Source organism: Haemorhous mexicanus, chromosome 25 (assembly GCF_027477595.1).
Source record: "Haemorhous mexicanus isolate bHaeMex1 chromosome 25, bHaeMex1.pri, whole genome shotgun sequence".
Taxonomy (NCBI): Eukaryota; Metazoa; Chordata; class Aves; order Passeriformes; family Fringillidae; genus Haemorhous; species Haemorhous mexicanus.
The window spans coordinates 4899580-4924174 of record NC_082365.1 but is presented as its reverse complement, the minus strand read 5'-3'; the positions used below and the strand labels follow the sequence as shown (position 1 = coordinate 4924174).

General features: G+C 57.8%; 1 protein-coding gene across 2 annotated transcripts; it reads left to right on the top strand.

The window, feature by feature from the left end:
- Nucleotides 1–2004: 2004 nt before the first annotated feature.
- KCNC4 (potassium voltage-gated channel subfamily C member 4) lies at nucleotides 2005–24165 on the top strand. Of its 2 annotated transcripts, none has more exons than XM_059867876.1 (4): nucleotides 2005–2796; nucleotides 7208–8144; nucleotides 9536–9721; nucleotides 23225–24165. In XM_059867876.1, exons 1-4 carry the CDS (start codon nucleotides 2146–2148, stop codon nucleotides 23284–23286), a joined length of 1836 nt encoding a protein of 611 aa, XP_059723859.1. In that variant the 5' UTR covers nucleotides 2005–2145; the 3' UTR covers nucleotides 23287–24165. The 2 variants fall into 2 exon arrangements, with proteins under 2 accessions (XP_059723859.1, XP_059723860.1); XM_059867877.1 differs by lacking the exon at nucleotides 23225–24165 and adding an exon at nucleotides 15696–16257 and having other exon boundaries at nucleotides 2050–2796.
- Nucleotides 24166–24595: the final 430 nt, after the last annotated feature.

The following is a 24595-nucleotide window of genomic DNA, read 5'->3' as shown; positions in this document are numbered from 1 at the left end:
ATAAAATATCAGCCTCAGGTCGCAGCATCCCTCCCTCCTGGCCAAACTCGCATGACGGCGATCAGGAGCTAAGCTGCGATGCCTGGCCGGTGATGCAAGGCTCGATCTTTCCAGCACGGTTTTCCCTCGGGCTCCAGGCTCTCCCGCGGGTGCAGCTCGGGGTGGTTTGGGTGTGGAGCCTCGGCAGCCTCCACCCGCTCAGGACCCGGCCCTGGAAGCTGCGGAGTTGCAGTCACACTTGGAGCTTTCTTGGGGCTGTCTTGGTGGTAAGATTGCAGCGTGGCTCTCGTGCCTCGTGGGTTTTTTTGGGTGGAGCATTTTCCCCGGCTACCTCCAATGCTCCCTGGATTTTGGGGGACACATCACAAGCAGGGGGGACAAACATGGGCAGGGGTTGAGGAGGGGCCCTGGTGGGGTGACAATGCAGTGCACAGCCCAGGGAGGTGCAGAGAGGGGTGCTGGGGCAGCATGCCCCCTCCATGTCCCCTCACCCTGCACCACAAACCCCTTTACCCAAGTGCTGCCCCTCCTGGATGAGCCCCCCACCCCAATGCCAGGCCTGTGCCGGGCTTGGATCCCTTCTATGACCCCAAAACATCCCCCACCCCCTCAGTGCAGCCTCACCAGCAGTGCCAGAAGTAAACATTGCTGGCAGGATGAGCGCCTCCGGTCTCCACCTGGGGGGCAGCCCTGGGGCACCGCAGCCCTGCAGCCCCTGCCCAGCCCCGGGAGCTGAGCACCACCAGCGTCCCGGGGGGCTCGGAGCCCCCCAGGGAGGGGGGTTTAGCGGAAGGACCCCGGGGCTGGGGGTGGTTGGTACCCCGAGCCCCGGCAGCCGCTGCGGGAAAGGGGCAGCTCGCACGCAGGAGCAGAAACAGGGCGGAGAGATGCTCGGGGAGGGCGGTGGAAGGGAAGGGGGGTCAGGGCTGAGAGCAGCCTCCCAGCTCCCCACCGGCCCCGGGGTCGGTCTCTCCTGACCTCTCGGTGAGCGAGGGATTGCGAGCCAGGGAGGGATGGGATCTGCGGGAGCCTCTGCCAAGAGCTGGCTCCAGATCCGCAGGCAGCTCTGGGCTGCATTTCCCCTCCGGCGCGAAGAGAAGCTGGGGTGTCCGGGGTTCACTCCTCGCTGACACCGACCCCCCGAGACCCTCACCGGCACGTCGGGCCCCGCGGGGAGGTGAGCCAGTGCCGGGGGGTGCGGGGGACCCGGGGGTAGGCGGAGGGTTGGGCTGGGGGTGGAGGGGATGAAGGGATGGATGGAGGGATGGGAGGATGGAGGGGAGGGATGGATGTGGGGATGGGAGGGAGGGCAGCGGCGGGGGGGCACCGGGGCGCGCTGCAGAGCTGGGAGCTGGGGCGGGGGGTCCCCGGCACCCCGGCGGGGCGGCGCCGGTTCCCGTAACCCCACCGCTCGCTCCCAGCCCTATAAAAGCCCCGCCGAGCCCCGCAGCCGCTCCCCGCTGAGCCCCGCGGGGAGGTACCGCTGGGGCGCAACAGGCCCCCCCGGCACGGCCACGCGTGAACGGGGACCCCCGGGGAGGGAGAGCGGGAGGGGAGGCCGAGAGGGCGCTTCTATCCCCCCTTCTCTCCGCCGGCAACCGGGGAAGAGCCCCCCGGCCGCCGCCTCCTCCCCGAGCCTTGCCCGGGGGGGCGGAGGGAGCGCAGAGCCGCCGGAGCGGGAGGGGCGGGCGGTGGGGCCCCCCCGCGCCTGGCGTTGCAGGTATCGGGAGGGGGGGGACACACCGCCCGGCCGGGCTCGCCATCCCCCCAGCCCTTCCCCAGCATCCTCCCGGCCGGGCCCGCATTCCCCCCGGCTGCCGCACCCCCCCGCCCGCCGCTGGCCCCCTCCATCCCGCACTTGTTGCTGCCCGGCGGGGCTGGGCTGGCTCCCGGTTTAGGGCGGTTTTATTTTGGGGGGGTGGCTTTGGAGGGGGTGGAGGTTGCAGCCTCCCCTGCTGTCCCCCGGCAGCCAGCGGTGTCCGGCGCGGCTCCAGCTTGCTGCCCCCGAGGCCAGAGCCAAGGCTGAGCCCCCCCTTCTCCCCTCCCCAGTCCCATCTCTGTCCTCCCCTCCCGCCTTGGCCGAGCCCCAGCTCCTCGCCCGGAGGAAGGGTGCACGTTGTGGGCATCTCCCATCCACCGAAATCTATGATCAGCTCGGTGTGTGTCTCCTCCTACCGTGGACGCAAGTCTGGGAACAAACCACCCTCCAAAACATGCCTGAAGGAAGAGATGGGCAAAGGGGAAGAGTCGGACAAGATCACCATCAATGTGGGTGGCACCCGGCATGAGACCTACAAGAGCACCCTGCGGACTCTGCCAGGCACCCGCCTGGCCTGGCTGGCCGACCCCGACGCCCAGAGCAACTTTGACTTTGATGGCAAAAGCAACGAGTTCTTCTTCGACCGGCACCCCGGGATCTTCTCCTACGTGCTCAACTACTACCGCACCGGGAAGCTGCACTGCCCCGCGGACATCTGCGGGCCCCTCTTCGAGGAGGAGCTCACCTACTGGGGCATCGACGAGACCGACGTGGAGCCCTGCTGCTGGATGACCTACCGCCAGCACCGCGACGCCGAGGAGGCCCTGGACATCTTTGAGAGTCCCGAGCCTGGCGGAGGGGCTGCTGGAGAGGAGGCTGAAGAGGAAGGGGGTAGGGAGATGGCCCTGCAGCGCCTGGGCATGGATGACAGGCCCCCAGGGGCGGCAGGGGCGGCCGGAGGGGGTGGCTGCTGCCGGAACTGGCAGCCCAAGATGTGGGCGCTCTTTGAGGATCCCTACTCGTCCAAGGCAGCACGGGTAAGCTCCTGAAACGTGCCGGAGGGGAGGTGGGATGGATGGGGCTGTGCTGGGGCTGTGTTGTCACCTCCCCATTCCTGAGGGCAAGCCTGACTTTCCTGGTGGGTTACACGAGGCCCTCCCATAACTGTCCTTCTACTCTGGGGCACGTGAGCCGTGTCCCATCCTACAGGACACCTCTTCCATTGTCTCCCAATCACCTCCCAACGCATCTCATCTGGGCTGAAACTGGGGCCAAGCGCAATCCCTGCCCCCTTTGCACCCTCAAGCGCTCCCTGGGCACCTCCTGGGCACACGGAGATGAGGGATTGTCCTTGGCAGGGCTGACTCCTGGCAGAGTTTCAGGCTGCTCTAGGATAGGATGTTTGGGTTCCTCTTGCTGGGCTGCATGATGCCAAAACCCACATTTAACAGCCCAGGTGTGGAGTGGAAGTCAGGGCGGGGGGTCAGGTCCTGCACTGACAGGATCCTCATGGCTGTCCCCAAGCAGCTCATGCTCCTCACGTGTAGGGCCCACAGCCCCAGAGGACAACCCGTGCCCCTGCACCCCCTGCCTGCTGTCCCCACTGGGGCCACCCCCATGGCTCATGGAGCCCATCAGGCACCGCTGACACCTCTCCACCCCACCAGGGTGCCGCAGCCCCGTCACCACACATGGCCCTAGCACCGTGTGTGTGCACACGTGAGCTCATCCACACGACAGAGACCCCCCCACCCTCCCTGGGCACACAGGCTGTCCCTCCTCAAGGGCACAAACGTGCCCAGGATGTGTCCCCCAAAGCCCAGACCCCCCACCTTCCCTGGGCACCCAGGCTGTCCCTCCTCACGGGCACCAACATGCCCAGGACGTGTCCCCCAAAACCCAGCGTGTCTGCAGGCTCCCAGCCTGGCGCTCAGGCGCTGCTCTGCGCATGTGTCTCCTCTCCCAGCTCCTCGTAGATCATCTCCAAAGCTCTGCCCCGACCCCCCAATACCCACCCAGCCCCTGGCACGCCCAGCCTATAAAGCTGCCACACACACCCAGGCAGGCAGTTGGGATGGAGATGAATTCTGGATGCATTTAGAGGTGTAAAAAAACTCCATCAATGGTAAGAAATTCTGCAGGCATTTCACACCCACGAGCAGCACGCGGGGCAGGGGTCAGTTTGGCAAGGAGGTGTTTTTGCAGCAAACGTTAGAGCAACACACAAATGCAGAGAATGCTCGGGCAGCAAGAGCTGAACCCATTTTAAAAGGGTACCCCCTCCTCTGCCCATCTCTGAGGGCTCTTCACCTTGGAGAGATGCTCAGAGTGGTGTAAAGCTCCAAATAAAAAATTAAACAAAATTAAAAATAAACCCAGGCACAATAATTCAGCTCCGTTTTTTCCCCCTGGTGTTATTTGGTTCTGCTTTTCCTGTGTGCTGAGCTGATCCTGGAAAGGCTTTAGCAGGAGGAATGTACTGGAGGGAGCAGAGATGGTGGTGATTGAGGCCCAGCTGGGGCTGGAGTGGGACCAGTTTGCACTGGGATCTCCCTGCTTCCTTCTCACTGCTCTACATAAATGTTCAGCTCAGCAGTGCCATGGGAACAATCAACTTCCAGAGGCAACAGGAAAAAATATCAGTGTAGTTTTACCATAGCTTAGGAGAACCGTGCTGGCGAGAGGGGAAACTGAGGCAAAGAGCAAGGCAACCAGCCCAAATTCCTGAGTGCAGCCAGTTCCTGGATGGAGTCACCATCCAGCACCAGGATGCTGCAGGATTTGTGTGGGTACAACATTCCTGGTGCTGCCCTGGCTGTGGTGGTGGGTGAGGTTTGCAGTGGTTGGTATGTCTTTGATGCCCAATTTTGGGGTCTCCCCCTTTCTTGCCAGAGCCCCAGGGGCGCTGCTGGCTGCAGGGAATGTGCTGGAGCAGCTGAACAGCTGGATGCCAAACCTTGGGAAGCAGCAGTCCCAGGCTGTCCATGAAAGCTCTCTCCCACTCTGTGTGGCAGCTGTGACTAAGAGTCTCCAGAGCTGAATTTCTCTGGTCAGCCTTCGCTCCTCCTCTCCATGGAGCAGCCCCTCAGGCCCTGACTCAGTTGGCTCCTCGTTATCTCCATCTTTCCCTCCCTCCAGCACTTCTCCTCCTGAGCTGGCAGCAGTGTGAGCGTGTGGCTGGAAATGTCTCCCATGTTTCAGTCTCTCCTCTGTGCACCATCAATGGCCGTGGGGTCCCTGGCTCCTCACTCTGGGAATGTTTGGTCCCTGGTGCAACGGCTGTCCCAGCTGGAGCCTGGCACTTCTCCTCCCTCTGGGAAACTGCCCTGGCTGGGATTTTACCTCCATGTCCAAACTCTCCTTACATGCAGTTCCTTGTTGGTTTTTCCCTTTGCAGCCCAGGCTGGAGAGTCCTGACCTCACTGTCATAGGGACTTTCAGCCTGGTGACCCTCTGCAGGGTCATGGATTTTTTGGTGACACCTATGGCAAGCTGTTGAGTGCAGGTCAATATTGTGTAGAATATCAGCAGGTTCTGGAGGACTTGTTTGGTGTGAATTGGTAGTACTGGGTTTATACATAGAGTTTATTTTATTTTAAAGAGAGTTTTGGAAAAGGACTTGAGTTTGGAGCAGAGACTGAGGCTGAGGTGAGACATCTTGGGTCAGACACAGAACTGGAGCAGCACTCTGGGGGGACACGATGGTTGGCACTGGCTGTGAATCCAACTTCTATTTTTAAAGGCTGATTTTGCTCCTTGGTCTAAATCAGGTCTCACCTCACACCCAGCAGCAGGGCTGCTTCATTACTCAAGTGTTTGCATGGTCTCCCTCCCTTCCTGGGTGTTTTTTTTTTCTTTCTACTTTGCTTTATGTCTAAATTTTTACTCTTCAGGTTTTCCCAAGATTCCCTATACAGGGAAGCTCAGGAACGTGACTCAGCCCTCAGCTGAAAAGCAAATTATTTTGGCAGTGCCACCACTGTGTAGAGACACTTGTCTGCTTAAGCTGGCCTTGCTTTAAGATCACAGTTTTGTTGGATTTGTTTCCCAAATTGCACACGACAGGTCAGCCTTCAGAGCCAAATCCCCATGTGTGGTCCAGAGGGGTCTGACTGAGGGGTGAGAGCATCTCACTCCACCCCCGAGCAGGTGTCTCCCACTGGGGCAGGAGAACCATCTTCCAGAGGTTTCTCCATCACTTACCGCCAGATTTAAACTTCACACCAAACTCCTGCAGGGCTGGTGCTCTCCGTGGCAGACCCACGCGGGTCTGCCCTTGGGGACAGCCCGCAAGGACGGTCCAGGCAGGCTCGGGGCTGCCGGCAGGGCGCCGCCGCTGTCGGGGTCGGGTGTTCCTCCGGCGTGACTCAGGCTGTCTCTGCTGCTGATTCACTCCGGCCGAGGATGCGGGCTGTCGCCTGGAGCAGACTCACGGTGCTGCTCCGCCAGGAGCGGCCGCTTGGGTGGCTCTGACAGCAAAAGGTCACAAAGTCCTGCTCGGTGCAGGTGCAGCAGAGGGGCTGCAGCAGGACCTGCTCCGGGGAAGCTGAAACCACCGTGCTGTTGTGCTGCAGGGAGGTAGAACAAGAGCTTTTCTGCTCTGAAGCTTTTCTTTTTATTGGGGGGGGGGGGGGGTGGCTTTTGGAAACAGATTCTCCAGGTAATGGGCTCGCTGTGAGGGAGGGAGGGAGCTGAGCAGGATTGATGGGAGCACAAGGGCAAACTTTGTGACACAGCCTGTGACTTCCAGTGCGTGCTGCTGGCCCCTCCTCACCCACATGTGAGGTGAAGAGAAGGGAGGAGGAGATGACATGGAGGGGACATCTCCCTGCTTGGGGAGAGTGGAGAAATGGGAACATCTCGGTGTCACCTGGTCCAGGCATCAGCGGGAGGCTGAGCTCTGCCTGCTCCTCCCCTCATCCTGCCCTTGCAGTCCTGGACCTTCTGCGGGCACATCATCCACCACTGACCCTCAGGGAGGGGGTGAATGATGTCTCTGACACATCCAGACCCCAAAGCTCATGGCTGTGAACAGTGTGAACCTGGCATCTGGAAGGGTTTGTGATGAATGTGGGGGAAAGCCCTTTGAATTTGTCCTGTCAAAATTCCCTTTTCATGTCTGCTCCCATTGGAAGATTGCTCCAGTCCCAGGCTGTCCCAGTTCCCCCTCACCCCCACCACTGCCATTCCTGGCACATCTCCAGGCACAGCTGGAGCCCAGCACACCTTGTCCTGTACAGATCAGAGCACTTGGAGAAAGGTCCTGGACTGATGGCCCCAGGCACTGAGGTTTGCTGTCAACTCATGGGAGAGGTCCAGGGATCCCTCCTCGTTCTTCCCCCTTAGTTTTGGGGCAGTGGGTGGCAGCATTTGGAGTGTTTTGACCTCTCCAAACAGAACAGGTTGCCCCACATCAGCTCACGGCCCCTGTAACTTTGACTTTCACAGGTGGTTGCTTTCGCCTCGCTTTTCTTCATCCTGGTCTCCATCACAACCTTCTGCCTGGAGACACACGAGGCCTTCAACATTGATGTCAACGTGACGGAGACCCTGGTGGTCGGCAACACCACGACGGTGCTGCTGACCCACAAAGTGGAGACGGAGCCCATCCTCACCTACATCGAAGGGGTCTGCGTGCTGTGGTTCACCCTTGAGTTCCTGGTTCGCATCATCTGCTGCCCAGATAAGCTTCTCTTCATTAAAAACCTGCTCAACATCATTGACTTCGTGGCCATCTTGCCCTTCTACCTGGAGGTGGGTCTCAGTGGCCTGTCCTCCAAAGCCGCCCGGGACGTGCTGGGTTTCCTGCGGGTGGTGCGCTTCGTCCGCATCCTGCGGATCTTCAAGCTGACGCGGCACTTTGTGGGTCTGCGGGTGCTGGGCCACACTCTGCGGGCCAGCACCAACGAATTCCTGCTCCTCATCATCTTCCTCGCCTTGGGGGTCTTGATTTTCGCCACCATGATCTACTACGCTGAGCGGATCGGAGCCAAGACGTCCGACCCCACCGGGAGTGACCACACTCACTTTAAGAACATCCCCATCGGCTTCTGGTGGGCCGTGGTCACCATGACCACACTGGGCTATGGTGACATGTACCCCAAGACCTGGTCGGGGATGGTGGTGGGTGCCCTGTGCGCCCTGGCCGGGGTGCTGACCATCGCCATGCCCGTGCCCGTCATCGTCAATAACTTTGGGATGTACTATTCCTTGGCCATGGCCAAGCAGAAGCTGCCAAAGAAGAAGAAAAAGCATATACCCCGTCCAGCCCCACTGGACTCACCCACCTACGGCAAATCCGAGGAGAACTCGCCCCGGAACAGCACCCAGAGTGACACCTGCCCACTGGCAGTAGAGGAGGGGGCAACTGAGAGGAAACGGTCAGGTGAGACCAAAAAGGTGGGGCTGAGGGAGGGGAGACATCCAGGAGCCCTCAGGGCTATTTGTTTGGTCCCTGTGTCCCTGGGAATGGCGCAGGAGTGGCCCCCAGCTCTGGGTGGGGCCCCTCAGGTGTGAGGGTGTTGCTCCATGCTGGTGGAGCACTGCAGGTTGAATCCCCCATCCAGGCAGGGGGAAAGGCCACCTGCTGGCCCAAAAGCCATTTCCTTCCCTCCTGATGGCACAGATCAAGGCACTGTGGTGGTTTTCAAGGTGTCCCTGCCTAAGCCACCCCTCCCTCACAGTGACAGAGGTAAGGCCACTCACCCTACTCTCATGTTAGCCTGGTCATGCCCTTGGCACAGATTTTTCCTTTGCTTTCTCCCACCATAAATCAGGGTAACCTTCACCAAAATTGATAAATCCAGAGACATTCCCTGGGGCTTGACCCCACCTCCTCATTCCATCTGCTGGTAGACAGTATCCCTGCGCTGCTGCTCCAAATCCTCTGCAAAACCAGTCCCTGGACATTTCTCTTTTTTTTTGCCTCATGCACTGAGCTGAAGTTTGGGAGAGTGGTGATCCTTTCCCTGGGTTCAGGAGAAGGCACGGCCCCAGCTGTGGGCAGCTGTGGGGACTATCCCTTGGCTACCTTTGGGGGTCTGTGCGAGCCCAGCCCCACTGTCAGTGCTGGCCATGGTGGCTGCTCTACCCCTTTGTCTTGGTTTGCTGCCAGTGGCACCTCTGGCGTTCTGGAACAGGAGCCACCACGGTGGGGTTGTGTCCTGCACCAACACTGAGGTGTTTAACAGTGGTGGGGCTTCCCCTGCTGAGGAAACAGGGAGCTCTGGGTGCCCCAAACAGCTCTTTCCCTTTATAAATCTCCTTTTTCCACATGCCTGTGAATCCCATCTGCCCCGGGAGCCCTGGCAGCAGGGAGTAGTCAGAGCCAGGAGCCCAGGCCAGGCCCTCACGTGGCAGAGCATCCTCTCAGCCAAGGAACCAGGGAGCCAGGGGACATAAATTAGCACTTCCCACCCCCCGAGCAGCCCGTTCCTCAGCAGTGTGAATTTTGGAGAGCTAATTCCCTCCAATTAGGTGGGTGGATCTCAAAAACCTGGGGTGTTTCATCCCCAGCTTTGGCTTCATGCAGGTTTTATAACCCTCAGCAGGACTAGAGCTGCTTGGAATCATATCTGTGTTTGTCCTGCTCCCCTGGCTGCTCTAAATGAGTGTGTCCAGGCTGGGATCAGCACCTGAACTGGCTGGTGTTGCTCTGAGCCACCTGCAGCTCCTCTTCTGCTTCTTGCACGCTCTGACCAGCCCCTCCTGGCCACCCTGAGCAGTTCCTGCTGTGGGTGTGCCAGCTGCTGATGGGTCTCTGGCACCTCCCTGCAGACTCCAAGCAGAACGGGGAGGCCAACGTGGTGCTGTCGGATGAGGAGCAGCCGCTGTCCCCGATGGACGAGGAGAAGCGGCCGATGCGGCGCTCCAGCACCCGGGACAAGAACAAGAAATCCTCCACGTGCTTCCTGCTGGCCACGGGGGACTTCTCCTGTGCAGCAGATGGAGGCATCCAGAAAGGTACGGCTGGAGGTGTGGGCAGGACCTGGCTGGGGAGGGACAGGTGGAGGTTGAGTGCAGTTGTGTTGGGCTGACCCAAAGTTGGTTCATCTCCATCCACCTGCCTGGCTGTCCTCTGCTCCCCAAATCCACATCCTCCTGCCTCTCCATCTGCTTCACCTCCATCCAACGCCTCTCTCCATGCTGGCTCCACATTTTGTGTTCTCCTCCCCAGGGTTCTCCTCCCCAGTCACCCCCATCTGGGGTCTGTGACTCCCATTTGGGGTCTATGACTCCCATTTGGGGTCTGTGACCCCTGTCTGGGGTCTGTGAGCCCTCTTTGGGGTCTGTGACCCCCATTTGGGGTCTGTGAGCCCTCTTTGGGGTCTGTGACCCCCATTTGGGGTCTGTGATTCTCATTTGGGGCCTGTGACTCCATTTGGGGTCTGTGACCCCCGTTTGAGGTCTGTGACCCCCGTTTGAGGTCTGTGACCCCCATTTAGGGTCTGTGACTCCCATTTGGGGTCTGTGACCCCTATTTGGGGTCTGTGATTCTCATTTGGGGCCTGTGACTCCATTTGAGGTTTGTGACCCCTGTTTGGGGTCTGTGACCCCCGTTTGAGGTCTGTGACCCCCATTTAGGGTCTGTGACTCCCATTTGGGGTCTGTGACCCCTATTTGGGGTCTGTGACTCCCATTTGGGGCCTGTGAACCCTGTTTGGGGTCTGTGACTCCCATTTGGGGTCTGTGACCCCGTGCTGGCTGCACTGCCCTCCCTGGGGGCACAGTGCTCCAACCTCTGCCCCTGCAGCTCTTCTCCCTTGGCTTCAGCCCCTCATCTCTGGATGGTGTGAGTGGGATATCTCTCCTGGGGACGTGGCGAGGTTGTGACTGAACATGACCAAAAGGTTTTCTGTAGGGAAAAAAAAAAATCCTGAGGCTTTTCCCCTGCTCTCCCCTCCGGTGCCTTTGGGTGGGTTCGAGCGTGGGGAGCTGAGATGTGTCAGTGCTGCCTTGCCAGCAGCTCTGGGCTGCCAGAAAGGCTCCTCTGGGCTTGGAACAGGAGCTGTGCTAAGTGTTGAGGTTTTCCATGGGAAACTGAGGGGGAGATGAGTCAGGAAAACACAAAACTCTTCTTCCCATGACAAAACAAAATCTTCCTCAACCTGGTCCCAGAGTTCTCTGCTCCTTTGCCCATCCCTCAGTACTCCAGCCGCAGAGAGGGTAAATCCAGCCCCAAAATCCAGCTGCACCCTGGATTGCTGGGACAACTCTTAAGGCACAGCTCAGTTTCCCAGTTGTGCAGTGTTTTGTGTGTCCAGGCTGGCGTGGGATGCTGTAGCTGCAGAGCTGACCTACTTCTACCTCCCTGGTACCAAGTGCTGCCCGTTGCTCACAGGGAGCTGGGACCAGGCAGGAGCAGGGATGATGTGCTGCATCTCTGAGCTGCTCCCCAGGACCTGTTGGTGCTTTGGAGAGCCCCAAGGGTTTGTTACTTTTGATGGCACAGACTGGATGGGACGCAGGGAGGTGTTTGGGTGCCATCACATTTATCAGTAGTAGAAGCAAGTTGGTTGTTTCCTCCTGGGAAATCAAGGATTCCCTTTGGCATTGCTGCTCAGCCTCAGAAAGAGGACAACGAGAAAAAGCTTTGCTCATCCTTGGGCTACCATCAAATATCTGCTTGAAATGCCTGATGTTTTTTCCCTGGAAATGCCTTTTCCTGTCAAGTTGGTCCTGTTAATGTGGAGAGGGGAGAGAGGTTTAGTCCCGCTCCAGACTGGGAGGGGGAATGTTGAACTGGAGGGATGGAGGAGACAGATGAAAGCCAGAGCTGATTTTCTTCTCAGGAAATGCTGAAGCCAGGCTTCAGCTGAAGAGTTTGAATCTGGTCCCACTGAAGCTAGGAGAAGTGGAGCAGCTCTAAGAGTTGAGGATCTAGAGCTGCTTTTACTCACTCCCAAATGCCATCTCAGTTCTGTCTTGGTGCGGTGGCACAGCAGCTCTTTGAAAGGGCACTGTGGTGATGCTTCTTGGGGTGTTCTGGTGTCTTCCCTGCAAATTTCAGAGTGCCTTTTACACTTCCAAACAGAAGGTGTGCACGGGTCACTCATCCCCTTGTTGCTGGAATGATGTTGCACCTGGAGAAGGCTGGATCTGCTGTCCAGAGGGGCTCCAGAGGTGCTTGAGACCTTTTGGGAAGGGGAACCTCAGTGCCCATGTCCTGCTTGGGTTGTCCTGGCTGTCCTGGGAGGCCAGGGCTGGCCTTGTGAAATGCTCTGGGTGACCAGAGATGACCAGGGGGTGAAGCAGCCTCCAGCCAAAATCCGCTGGGAGCCACAGAGGCGCCTCTTGCCTTGGTCCTGATTTATCTCCTGCTGAGGCTGTTTGTTCTGGTACTGGGATGTTGGCAGCCCTGCAAATTGAGATGAGCTTGGTTCTGAGCCCGACTCTCTGATGGCCATCTGTCAGATCCTGGGACAGGTACTGGTGTCTGTGCAAGCTGTGGAAATCAGGAGAGGGAGCTGGTTTGGGAATGAGCTGCAGATCTTGGCATCCATCGTGGCTTAACCCCAACTCCAGGGTTGGTCTTGTTGGGGCAGCTCAGAGAGAGGAGCTGCTCCTGCCCTTGGACCTGAGCCTGGAGCAGATTGGGCTGCATTGCTGTGGGTTCCTGTGTGGAAAGTGTTTCTTGCTCCTGTGGCTGCCTGCAGTGCTATTGCTCTGCTCCCTGGCTGCCAGGGATGGCTTCAGAGCCTTTATCTCCCCTCAGCACTGGGGTCCTGCTCAGCACTTCCCAAAAACATCTCCTGCTGGCTGCAGACACCTTGCCATGGGGCTGCCTTGGCACAAGAGCCCTGCCCTCTGCTCGGATGGAGGAACATGGAGGCAGGGTGAATCCAGCCAGTGAGACTGGTTAGGGTGGAACCATGGAATCACTTGGGCTGGAAAAGAGCTCTACGAGTCCAACCTTCCCCCAGCACCTGGCCACTAACCCATGACCCCAACGCCATATCTGTGTGTCTCTTAAAGAACTCCACCTCCTTTATCAGCACATCAGCATGGCACAGCAGCAATTCTTGGCTCTGCAGAGCATGGTGCAGCTGATTTGCACTGCTGGTGTCAGTGCAGGGCTGTGACTCCCACATGGCCTGAGCATGCAGGATGGGAGCAAGCTGGGAATGCTCACGGGAGCATCGCCTGGAGTTGTCTGGCTGGGGGACACCGAGCTCCAGCCCACATCTGCACAGGGACATGACCCCTCAGGAGCTGAGCGCCAGGCTTCTGTCCCCAGCCCCTCAGGAGCTGAGTGCCAGGCCTCTGTCCCCAACCCCTCAGGAGCTGAGTACCAGGCCTCTGTCCCCAACCCCTCAGGAGCTGAGTGCCAGGCCTCTGTCCCCAGCCCCTCAGGAGCTGAGTGCCAGGCCTCTGTCCCCAACCCCTCAGGAGCTGAGTACCAGGCCTCTGTCCCCAACCCCTCAGGAGCTGAGTGCCAGGCCTCTGTCCCCAGCCCCCCAGGAGCTGAGTGCCAGGCCTCTGTCCCCAGCCCCTCAGGAGCTGAGTGCCAGGACTCTGTCCCCAACCCCTCAGGAGCTGAGTGCCAGGCCTCTGTCCCCAACCCCTCAGGAGCTGAGTGCCAGGGCTCTGTCCCCAGCCCCCCAGGAGCTGAGTGCCAGGCCTCTGTCCCCAGCAGCAGCACGCTCCTGGGCTTTGCTGCCTCCCTGCTCTACCCCATTTCCTCTGGCACAGCTCCAGCCCGTGCCTGTGTGAGCACTCAGAGCTGCAGGGAGCAGTGCCATGGCCCGGGAGGAGCTCCCAGGGTCACCCAGTGCTCTTTCATTGGCAGCAAGCCCTTCCTAAAGTTCCTAAATGGATCCTAAGGACTCTGGGTAGCCCCAGGGCGAGTTACTGGGACCACCTCTGTTAATCAGCTGTGGCAATTAGCAGACCACACCCTCCTTGTCCAGTTGTGGCTTTATCTGGCCCTGGGTGTGGTGGGAGACCAGGACAGCCTTGAGGGACTGAGTCTTGAGCTCCTTCCCAGGTGCTCCTGCAAGTGTGGCTTGGGATAAATTGATGGGGAGAATGAAGTGTTGGGCTCAGGGCAGGTTTGCCCCTGGAGGTCCATTGCAGAGGGTCCCTGGGCAAATCAAACATCTCTATGAAGTTCTGTCCTAAAATGTGATGCTTGAGACTTAGTCAGAGTGAGCAATGGGATTTTGACCCCGTTTCTGTGCCTGTTTGCACCTTTTCTGTTCAGAGTTCAGAGTCAGAGGCAAAGCCCACCCCATAAACCCCATAAACCCCATCAGCAGGGCCCTGCCCTGCTGGCAGCTCCCAGCAAACCCCAACCCCATAACACCTCACTGCTGTGGGGCTGTTTGGGTGCTGGGGTTGCCCCAGGCTTTCAGGGACCGCTTGGATTTCAGCACAGCTGCTTCCCACACACGGCTCAGGGCAGCAGGGAACGCGTGAGCTCCCCCAAGAGCCTCAGCACACCCGGGGAAAAGAGCAAGGGGAAGGAAAAATGAGGTCTTGGGAGTGTTGTGGGGAGCAGGGTGGTCTTTGCATCAGCTGCTGTGGGTGGGAAACTCCCAGCTCCCCCCAGCTCAGGGCTGTGCTCGCTTCCCTTGCTGGCTGGGTGGATCCGTGCCAAGAAGTAAATAAGGAAATTGCTCTTCTGCTCAGACCTGCTGCTGTTCCCACTTCCACTGCGGGGAGGGAAAGCTTTGCTGGAGTCAGCAACAGGTTTAGGCAGGTCCCTCTGTCCCCTGGACCTGCCTCTGCCTCCCAGCTGGAGGAGCTGAGTGTCCTCAGGGGGCTGAGGGGTGGGGAGGAGTTGCAGAATCCCTGCTGGGCCTGGGGAAAACCATAAAGAGGGGACAAGCCCCAGATTAGCAGAGGTGGTGCTCTGGAGCCTTTCCCAGGTGATGCTCCTGTCTCAGCACCCCTTGGGTGAACTCATGGCTCTGCTGTGAGTCTTGATCCCTGACCCAAGCCCAAACCAGCAGCAGCAAAGCAGAGCCCAAAGATGTGCCACGAACTCCTGGGCTGGGACACAGGGAGGGATTCCAAGCCTGGCACTGCTGAAGGAGCCATCCATCACCTTGTTTTTCTGCTGTCAGGAGCTGCCTCCCTCTGCTCCCCCCACACAAAGGCTGCTTCCCTGGTCTTTGCTTTCCCTGGATCTTGCTGCTGCCTTGGGAAGGCTCAGGCTTGGCTGGGTTTGCTCAGCCAGGTGCTCTCAGGGAAGGCCCAGGCGCAGGGACATTGGGCTCATCGTAGCTGGGAGCATCATTAATTTTCCATGTTTTGGCAGCAGATCCAGGGAACAGACTCATCCTTAGCAGTCGTGCTTTGTGGATCTAAAAATCCAATTTTCAGTGAAAAGACTTTGTGTCTTTTCAGCAAGAAAAGTGGCTTTTGACCCACGAGAATATTTCCTCTGGCTGTTGCCTGTTCAATTAAAGCTGGAGAAATTCCTGGCTCTTTGGGGGAGTGTGAAGGGTCCCCATGCTTAAAGAAACAGACATATTTGCTCTTTAATGCAATTTCTTATGGAAAAGAATGAGCATGTCTACCTGCTCCTTTGCACACAGAAAGGTGTCAGCAGCAGCCTGCTGCTACAGGGGTGTAAAAACCAGAGCTGGGGGAATCACTCCTTCCAATTCCCATATTTGTTTGAGTTCTGCTGCTTTTCCCCGTCTGCTTCAGCCCACAAAATCCCCAGACTCATTCCTCATTCAGAGCAATTTGGGAAACAAAACCCAACACCCTCCAAGAGCAATTTGGTCTCTCATTGATGACTCCAAGCCCTGGATTTGGCCGGCGCTGCTCCACGAAGGGCGTGGGAAGCTCTGCTTGTCCCCAAAAATCCTTTCCTGAATTTTTTTAAGGGGTTGCTCGGGGTGTGGGGCTCAGCCCGGTGCTGCCAGCCTCCCCAGCCTTGGGCAGGAGGCTGCAGGGCTCTAACCTGTCTGTTTTCTTCCCCGAGGCTGTGGAAAGTCACGGAGCCTGAGCAGCATAGACGGAGCGGCGCGCCGGGCTCCGCTGGCCTCCCGCTGCAGCTCCCCCTGCTCCCTGCAGCACCCCTGCTCCCCCGTCCCCTCCATCCTCTAAAGGACCTTGCCATGCCCCGCGGGTCCCTCTGGTCCCCACCACGCCAAGCAGCCCCACTGGGACATCTCCATCCCCCAGGAGTTGGTTCTGACCCCCTCCAGCTCCCCCATCACGTCTCCGCTGAGCTTGTCTGGTGTCCATGTGGATGGACGGTCCCTGGAGGAGGTGTTGGGGTGCTTTTCCCCTCCTTGAAACCTTATTCATCCTAAATAAACCCTGCAATTCCCTCTGGTGTCGAGCCCTCCCTCCTGTGGGCCGTTTGTGTTGGGCTAAAGGATGGTGGAAACACAAGGAGGACAAGTTGACTCATGAAATTATATCTCATTGTGCTAGGAATGGCTGAATTCATATATTTTTAGGTTTTATTTTGTTTGGTTTTTTTAAAACCAGCCTCAAGTTTCTGGAGGCAACAGATGAATAAACCTCTATTCCCTGCCCAGCAGTGGTTCCCCTCTTGTTTTGTGCCTCTTTCTGCCTAAATCCTACTTGTTCTTTCCCACATTGTGTCTGCTTCTCCTTCCAACCTCAGGATGAGCCTGAAGGCCTTGGAAACCAGCCTTGAGATCCTGTGGAGCCTGAAGGGCCCTGGGAGAGGGTTCAGGGAGCACACAGAGGCTGGGATAATAGCTATGGACACTCCCATGAAGGGCTGGGAAGTGGTGGTAAGAGGAATAAAGGTCCCTGGCAAAGCTGCTGCTGGTGTGGAATAGTGGGGCAGAAAGAGATTTGAGGCAAAATGATGCCTAAATAGATGGGGGATGAATCCTTGCTTGGGATGCATGTGAGGTGGTGATTCCAGAACATTCCCATGGGGATGGGAGCTGGGTTTGAGCCAGGCTCTCCCCACCCTGGGAGGGTGAGGCAGGAGAGTCAAACTCCCTGTGGCACTGCTGGTTTTTCTCCCCTGTATTGGTTTGTGGGATGATTTTGGATGATCTCAGGTATCTTCCTGAACTAGAACAAACCCTTCAGTCTCTGGCTCGTTTCAGTTCTGTCCAGCTCAGCCTCCCTGGAGGGGTTTGGGCCTTGGATGGCTGCAAGGGGCTGGTTTGAGGTGTCCAGCCATGCTCTCAAATCCCCCTCGGTGCTCTCTGGGTCTCTTCCCTCACTCTGAGCAAGTCAGGGCTGGAGCCCAGGGACTTTTCTGGGGAGGAGAGCTTAGATTTGGATGTGTTTGAAAAGCAAAGAGCCCCAAGAGCTTTTCTGGGGTCAGACCCTTCCCCTCCATCATGGCCAAATGGAATGGTGAGGTTGGACTTGATGATATTGGAGCTCTTTTCCAACTTTAAGGATTCTGTGATTCCATGGTCCCTGCACCTGATAGAAGCTGGGATGGATTTTGGCAGATCCCACAGCCAGGACCCTCCTGCTCCACCTGAGGTTTCCCGTGCCTCCGTTTCCCTCGGTGTGGAGAAGGAGCTGCCAGGAGGAGCAGACAGCACATATCCAAAGCAGGCCCCTCTGAGTTTATCCTTATTCTTCCTTCCTTCCTTCCTTCCTTCCTTCCTTCCTTCCTTCCTTCCTTCCTTCCTTCCTTCCTTCCTTCCTTCCTTCCTTCCTTCCTTCCTTCCTTCCTTCCTTCCTTCCTTCCTTCCTTCCTTCCTTCCTTCCTTCCTTCCGCCACTTCCTTCCGCCACTTCCTTCCGCCACTTCCTTCCGCCACTTCCTTCCTTCCTTCCTTCCTTCCGCCACTTCCTTCCTTCCTTCCTTCCTTCCGCCACTTCCTTCCTTCCGCCACTTCCTTCCTTCCGCCACTTCCTTCCTTCCGCCACTTCCTTCCTTCCTTCCTTCCTTCCTTCCTTCCTTCCTTCCTTCCTTCCTTCCTTCCTTCCTTCCTTCCTTCCTTCCTTCCTTCCTTCCTTCCTTCCTTCCTTCCTTCCTTCCTTCCTTCCTTCCTTCCTTCCTTCCTTCCTTCCTTCCGCCACTTCCTTCCGCCACTTCCTTCCGCCACTTCCTTCCGCCACTTCCTTCCTTCCGCCACTTCCTTCCTTCCTTCCTTCCGCCACTTCCTTCCTTCCTTCCGCCACTTCCTTCCGCCACTTCCTTCCTTCCTTCCTTCCTTCCGCCACTTCCTTCCTTCCGCCACTTCCTTCCTTCCTTCCTTCCTTCCTTCCTTCCTTCCTTCCTTCCGCCACTTCCTTCCTTCCGCCACTTCCTTCCTTCCGCCACTTCCTTCCTTCCGCCACTTCCTTCCTTCCGCCACTTCCTTCCTTCCGCCACTTCCTTCCTTCCGCCACTTCCTTCCTTCCTTCCTTCCGCCACTTCCTTCCGCCACTTCCTCCCTCCCTCCCTCCCTCCCTCCCCTGTCCCAGCTGTGCAGGAGTCAAAGAGAAGCACAAAAGAGGTGAAAGAATTTGGTGCCTTGGGCTGGATCTTGGGGATGGATGACAGGAGGTGCTGCTGGAGGCAGAACAGTTGTGGATTTGGGGAGGAGCTGGGATGAGCTGCATCCATCCTGTGCTCAGGATGTGCCATCCTGGGCTCTGGTGCTGAGCCACCCCTCAGCAAGCAGCACCTGGGGGTGTGTTGGGTGCAGCTGCATTCCTTGGGTTTCTGCAGCTGTGTATCTATCCCATAGCAGATGGAGGGGTAACAGGGCAGGTTCATGAATCCCCCAAAATTCCATGAACTGGTCAAAGGGCTGGAAGCAGCAGCACCATGCAGGTGCTTCTCTGGCTCATCATTCCCTCTGGAAGCAGGAGGAGCTGCAATATCCCCAGCCCCTGCCAGAGGCAAGACCACCCTCCATGGCTTCGGTGGGCTTTGGATCACAGATGATTTATGCAAGGTGGTGAGCTGACTTTGGGGATGAGCCAGGTACAAAACCCTATTTCTGCAGAAGAATCAGATCAAGGTGCTCAGAGTTTGGGGTTTGAGTCTCTTGGAGGTAGAGGATTAAACCATAGATCCCAGCAGATCCCATCCTTGCCTTTGCCCCCTCAGCTCCCAGACCAGCTCATCCCAATGCCAGAGGGGTTGCTTGGGGTAGAAAACCCTTGGTGGACCCCCAAAATCTCATCCCCACCAGAGCCAGGAGGGTTGGGCAGGAGCTGCCATGGATCTGGCAGGATGCAATTTTTAGCTGGGGCGTTATGCAACCCCGGAGAAGGGATGACTAATGTGCAAAAAGCTCCTCTAAAACAGCCCAGCCCTGAAAGGGAGATGGAGGGATTTCAGTGGGAGGCACCAAACTGCTGAAAAACCCATCGCATCTTGTCCCTCTTCCTCCCCGCCTTCTCCTGAGCAGGATTTGGGGGATGCAGAGGGAGAAAACAGCTTGTTGTTATTTTTAGGTGGGGTCTGGGTTGGTTTTGGGGGCGAGTTAGCACAGGTTAATCCCTGGGTAAGATTAGAAGAGGAGCTGTAGTGGATCAGAGCAGACCTCTAAATATCCCCGGAGCCCAGGTTTTTATCTCAAACAGTGGCCAAAATTGGCAGCCTGGAGAAGAGGATAAGAATAGAGCAGGAATATACGATACTTCCCCTGAATATCCTCGCAGGACTTATCTGTGTTCAGGGATCTGCTGGGAGCTCACGTTCCAGACCAGGCCAAAGGCACCGAGACAAAGCCAAGCTGTTGGATTTATTCCCAAGAAACTGCATAAATCCACAGGAGTGCAACTGCCCCTGCCCAAGCCCTAAAATGGCTTAAAAAAAAATAACATCTAGGGGTGTGCAGTGACTGTGGGGGCATGGCAGCATGGAAAGGAGACCTGGGGATGGGATGGGATGGGATGGGATGGGATGGGATGGGATGGGATGGGATGGGATGGGATGGGATGGGATGGGATGGGATGGGATGGGATGGGATGGGATGGGATGGGATGGGATGGGATGGGATGGGATGGGATGGAAGTGCTGGGTTTTGTTCCTGGCAGGGCAATGGGATTGAGCAGGAATCCAGGGATGAGCATTGGGTGTGTTATGGGAATGTGTCCCTCATCTGTGGAGCAGGGAATGTGTTCTGGTGGCTGTGAAAAAGTAATCACAGAGGCAGGGAATTCTTTGGGTAGGAAGGGACCTTAAATTCCATCCCAGTCCAGCCCCTGCCATGGCACGGACACCTTCCACTGTCCCAGGCTGCTCCAAGCCCTGTCCAGCCTGGCCTTGGGTACTGCCAGGGATCCAGGGGCAGCCACAGCTGCTCTGGGCACCTGTGCCAGGGCCTGCCCACCCTCCCAGGGACAGTGGGGTGCCCGGCAGGGTGGGACCCCACAGAGCTCCAGTGCCCTGTGTCCCTCTCCCCAGCATGGGCACACGTGTGATGCTCAGCAGTGGGAACGGGCCCAGAGGTGATGGAGCCATGGAATGGTTGGGTTGGAAGGGCCCTGGGCAGGGACAGCTTCCTCCAGACCAGGCTGCTCCAAGCCCTGTCCAGCCTGGCCTGGAACACTGCAGAGGTGCTGGGTGACACCGGGCTGCCCTGGTGGGGTCCTCGCATTCCTTTGCCCACTTTGGGACATGGATCAGCACTTTGTGACAAGGATCTGTCACCAACTCCTGTGACCACCCACCCCTGAGCAAGGAGCAAACCCGAGCAGCCTTTGGCTCAGGGGGATTTGGGAGCAGCTCCCTGCTCCAGCCTCTGCTCCTTCCTTCTCTTTTCCTCCTGGAAGACTCGCAGTCCAGCACTGTGTGGAGGCTGCACCATGATCCCAGCTTGCTTGCAAGGTATTAATTTTTATTGTTGCAACAACTGCTCTGTTTCTTGGGAGATGCCTGAGAGAGCTGAGGAAATAGAAAGGCCTGTCAGGCAGCCGGGCAGGAGGTGAAAATGTCAAGAGAGTAATTGCTCTACCCAGAAGGAGCCTGTTCCTGGCTTCCCCAGCTCTGCCAGGAAAAATCCTCACTGCTTATTTGATGACAATAAAGAAAAACAGAAAATAAATAGCAACCCCATGGCTTGCCCGTGCTGACGAGGAACAGGGAGAGCAGAGGCAGATGCAAAATAGGATGCAGAGGAGCTTATAAATAGGAGCCTCCCAGCTCCCAGTCTGTTACTTCCTTACCTCCGCCCGGGCAACCGAGCCCAACGTTTTACCCCCAGAAAAGGTAAACGGGGGCTCAGAAAGGAGCTGGGAGCTCCTGGGAAGAGGGTCACACTTCCTCCTGTGTGGGACAGGCAGGGGCAGGGGATGTGTCCTGGTGGATGTGAAAAAGTAATCACAGAGTCAGGGAATTCTTTGGGTAGGAAGGGAGTTTAAATTCCATCCCAGTCCAGCCCCTGCCGTGGCCAGGGACAGCTTCTACTGTCCCAGGTTGCTCCCAGCCCTGTCCAGCCTGGCCTTGGGCACTGCCAGGGATGCAGGGGCAGCCCCAGCTGCTCTGGGCACCCTGTGCCAGGGACTCACCACAATCACAGGGAACAATTCCTTCCCACTGTCCCATCTAACCCTGCCCTCTGGCAGTGGGAAGCCATTCCCTCTCATCCTGTCCTACCAGGCCCTTGTCCCCAGTCCCTTTCCAACTCTCCTGGACCCCCTTTTTTAGGCTCTGGAAGGGGCTCGAAGATCTCTCTGGAGCCTTCTCCTCTCCAGGTGAGCACCCCCAGCTCTTCCAGCCTGGCTCCAGAGCAGAGGAGCTCCAAGTCCTCCTGATGCTGGAGCCAGGTCTGGGGCAGCTCTGCAGGTGGGGTCTCACCTGAGCAGGGAACCCCCCCTGCCCTCCTGCCCAGGCTGGGGGATCAGCTGGGGGGTTCTGGGTCCACACGAGGCTGGGGAATGTTGAGCTGCTCATCCCCCAACACCCCCAAATCCTCCTCCTCAGGGCTGCTGTGCCAGAGCAGAGCAGAGTGAGACCCACGCAGACATTGTGCTGGCACAGCTGGCACAGCTGGCACAGCTGGCAGCCCCCACAGCAGCACTTCAGGCAGTTTGAGGAGATGCTCAAAGCGGGAGGGCAGGACTGGGTGAGCTCCCCATGAGGGGAAATCTGGGGGAGTGGCTCTTGGAGCAGCACAGCAAACCTGAGGGTATTTGGAGCTGAGTTGTGCCAGGCTGTGCCAAGCAGCCTGCCATGCTCAGGGCAGCACTCTGTGGAGGATGGTGGCAGATCTGCACCCCAAAACAGCCCTGAAGAAAGGGCTGCACATCACTGAGGGGCCATGAGGGTGAGAGTGGAACAGAGCTGGTACCCATAAGCCAGGACAGGAGGGCTGTTTGCTCATGGTGCCTTTGTCTGGGGGACCAAAAAATAAGAATCTGGGCTGTTGTTATTTATTTTTAGTCGTGCTAATTTTTTTTCCTAGGCTGGGAAGCTGCTTTCCAAGGCAGGTCCCTGGAGGCTGTGGGCAGCAGGTCTCGAGCTCACACACAAAATGGCTTTGAACAGGGAGGAGGAGATGGGAGTTAAAAGCCAAGTCGTGCCCCTGGTAAATCAATCGACCTGATGGGGAATGTTTCTAGCAGGACACAAACCCTGCCAAGAGCTTTTAGCTGCTTGCAGGAGTGACTGAACCAAGAGCCGGGGTATTTTTCAGCAGCTGCTGAATGTGTGGGCCCTGCTGGTCCCCAAATTGCTGCAGGGGGATGTTGTTGGGTCCCCAGGCTGTTTTGTCTTTGGAGGTGGGCCAGCTCAGCTCCTTTAATCCCTGGGGGTTTTATGGGATGTGAGGTTTGAAAAGCCTCCATGCCTGGGCATTGCTCACCCACGCTGTGCAGTGATGCTCCATGGAGAAGGAGACCTTTCTTTTGTGGGAAAGGAGGAGTTTTTGGAGCTGTGTTGGGCCTGCAGGGGAGGCAGCTGGGTCAAACTCATGAGCAGGAGCTGGGGCTGAGGTTTAAAGCAAAATTCCATGGCTTATCAGGTGGATCAGGCACTGCCTCCCTGCCTGACAGCCCCTTGCCTGGAAACTGGGCCCTGGCACATGGGGAGAGGCGGGGGGGTGACTCAGAGCTCCAATCAATGATAATTAATTCAATGATTACAAATGGGAGGGAGAGAGGGAGAAGAAAAAACACTGAGAGATTAATGCACCAGGCTTGGCTTTGGGACATCTGGTTTGGGGTTGGCTTGGGAAGTTTTGGGCAAGAGCAGCTTTCTGGGAGGAGAGGGTTGAGAGGGGTGTGGTGAGGGTGATGCTTTTCCCCCTGCTTTTCATTTATACACTCAAAATCACCCTGATTCCATGCATGCTTTCTCAAGGAGAATCATTTCCCAAGTCTCCATCTCTGCCACCATCCTGAGGCTTTTTAAAACCATTTCCCCCCGACTTACAGATGCAACAGCAGCACTTCATCCCTCTGAAAAAGGCCACTTTACTTTGTGGTTACTCTGTTTTCTCCATCCTACTAAGTTGGGGTCCCCTGGAAGCTCAGGGTCCCTCTCCCTCTCCCATTTCTCCCCACTCAGCTCATGGAAGCAAATCTCTAATACTCTGTTTAATGTTTATGTCTTTAATTGCAGATTCCTGCCAGGACACCCTCGCTTCCAGTTACCCCCAGGGTGAGGTGGTCACCTTCTCCTGAGCCCCAGCTGGATGCAGGCAGTGCCCTCCCCAGGGCATGCCTTCCCCAAGGTGGAAGGAGGCTCTCCCTGGGGCCAGGGGATGCTCTTCCTGAGGCTAAAGGATGCATTCCCCCAGGGATGCTCTCCCCAAAGCCCAGGAATGCTTTCCCTCAGGCTGGGACATGCATTCCTCCAGGGATGCTCTCCAAGGGATGCTCTTCCCGAGGGAGGTGCTCTCCCCAGGGCTGAGGGATGTCCTCCCCAAAGCCCAGGGATGCTCTCCCCAAGGCTGGGACATGCACTCCTCCAGGGCTGCTCTTCCCAAGGAGCTTTCTCTCCCCAGAGCTCCAGCTCCATCCCGGAGGGGGGAGGGAGTTGGCAGCTGGGTCCCCCCGAGAGGTGCCGCAGAGCAGCAGGGCTGGGGGGAGGTTGGGGACAGTCCCACTCCCCTTCCTGGTGCCAGCCCTGCCAGGCCACGCTGCCCCTGCACCCCCTGGGCTGCCCCCTCCCCTTGCCCCTGCTTCTGGCTGCACCTCACCCTCCACCTCTGGAGATCCAGCTGCTCACCAGGACATCTCTGCCCGTGGCTGCGCCCGTGCCCTGACCCCTCCATCGTCACACGGACACTGGGAGCCTCCCCCAGGCACTCCAGGGTGCCACAGGCTCCACTCTGGGTGCCCCTCCAGGGTGACAAAAACTCCACTCTGGGTGCCCCTCCAGGGTGACAAAAGCTCCACTCTGGGTGCCCCTCCAGGGTGCCACAGGCTCCACTCTGGGTGCCCCTCCAGGGTGCCACAGGCTCCACTCTGGGTTCCCCTCCAGGGTGACAAAAACTCCACTCTGGGTGCCCCTCCAGGGTGACAAAAGCTCCACTCTGGGTTCCCCTCCAGGGTGACAAAAACTCCACTCTGGGTGCCCCTCCAGAGTGACAAAGGCTCCACTCTGGGTGCCTCTCCAGGGTGCCACAGGCTCCACTCTGGGTGCCCCTCCAGGGTGACAAAAGCTCCACTCTGGGTTCCCCTCCAGGGTGACAAAAACTCCACTCTGGGTGCCCCTCCGGAGTGACAAAGGCTCCACTCTGGGTGCCCCTCCAGGGTTCCACAGGCTCCACTCTGGGTGCCACCATCTCCCCCTCCCACGGGTGCTGAGCCCAGGGGCACAGGAGGGGGCCCAGAGGGAGGTTGGGGTGCAGGGATGGGGATGGGAAGCAATAGGAGACTGAGGTGTGGGGATCCCTGGAGGGGTCAGGGTCCTTCCAACGCTGTTCCATATCTCTGTGACCAAGGCAATACTACTCCTGTCTCCGTCTGTCCTGTGCGCATGCCTGTC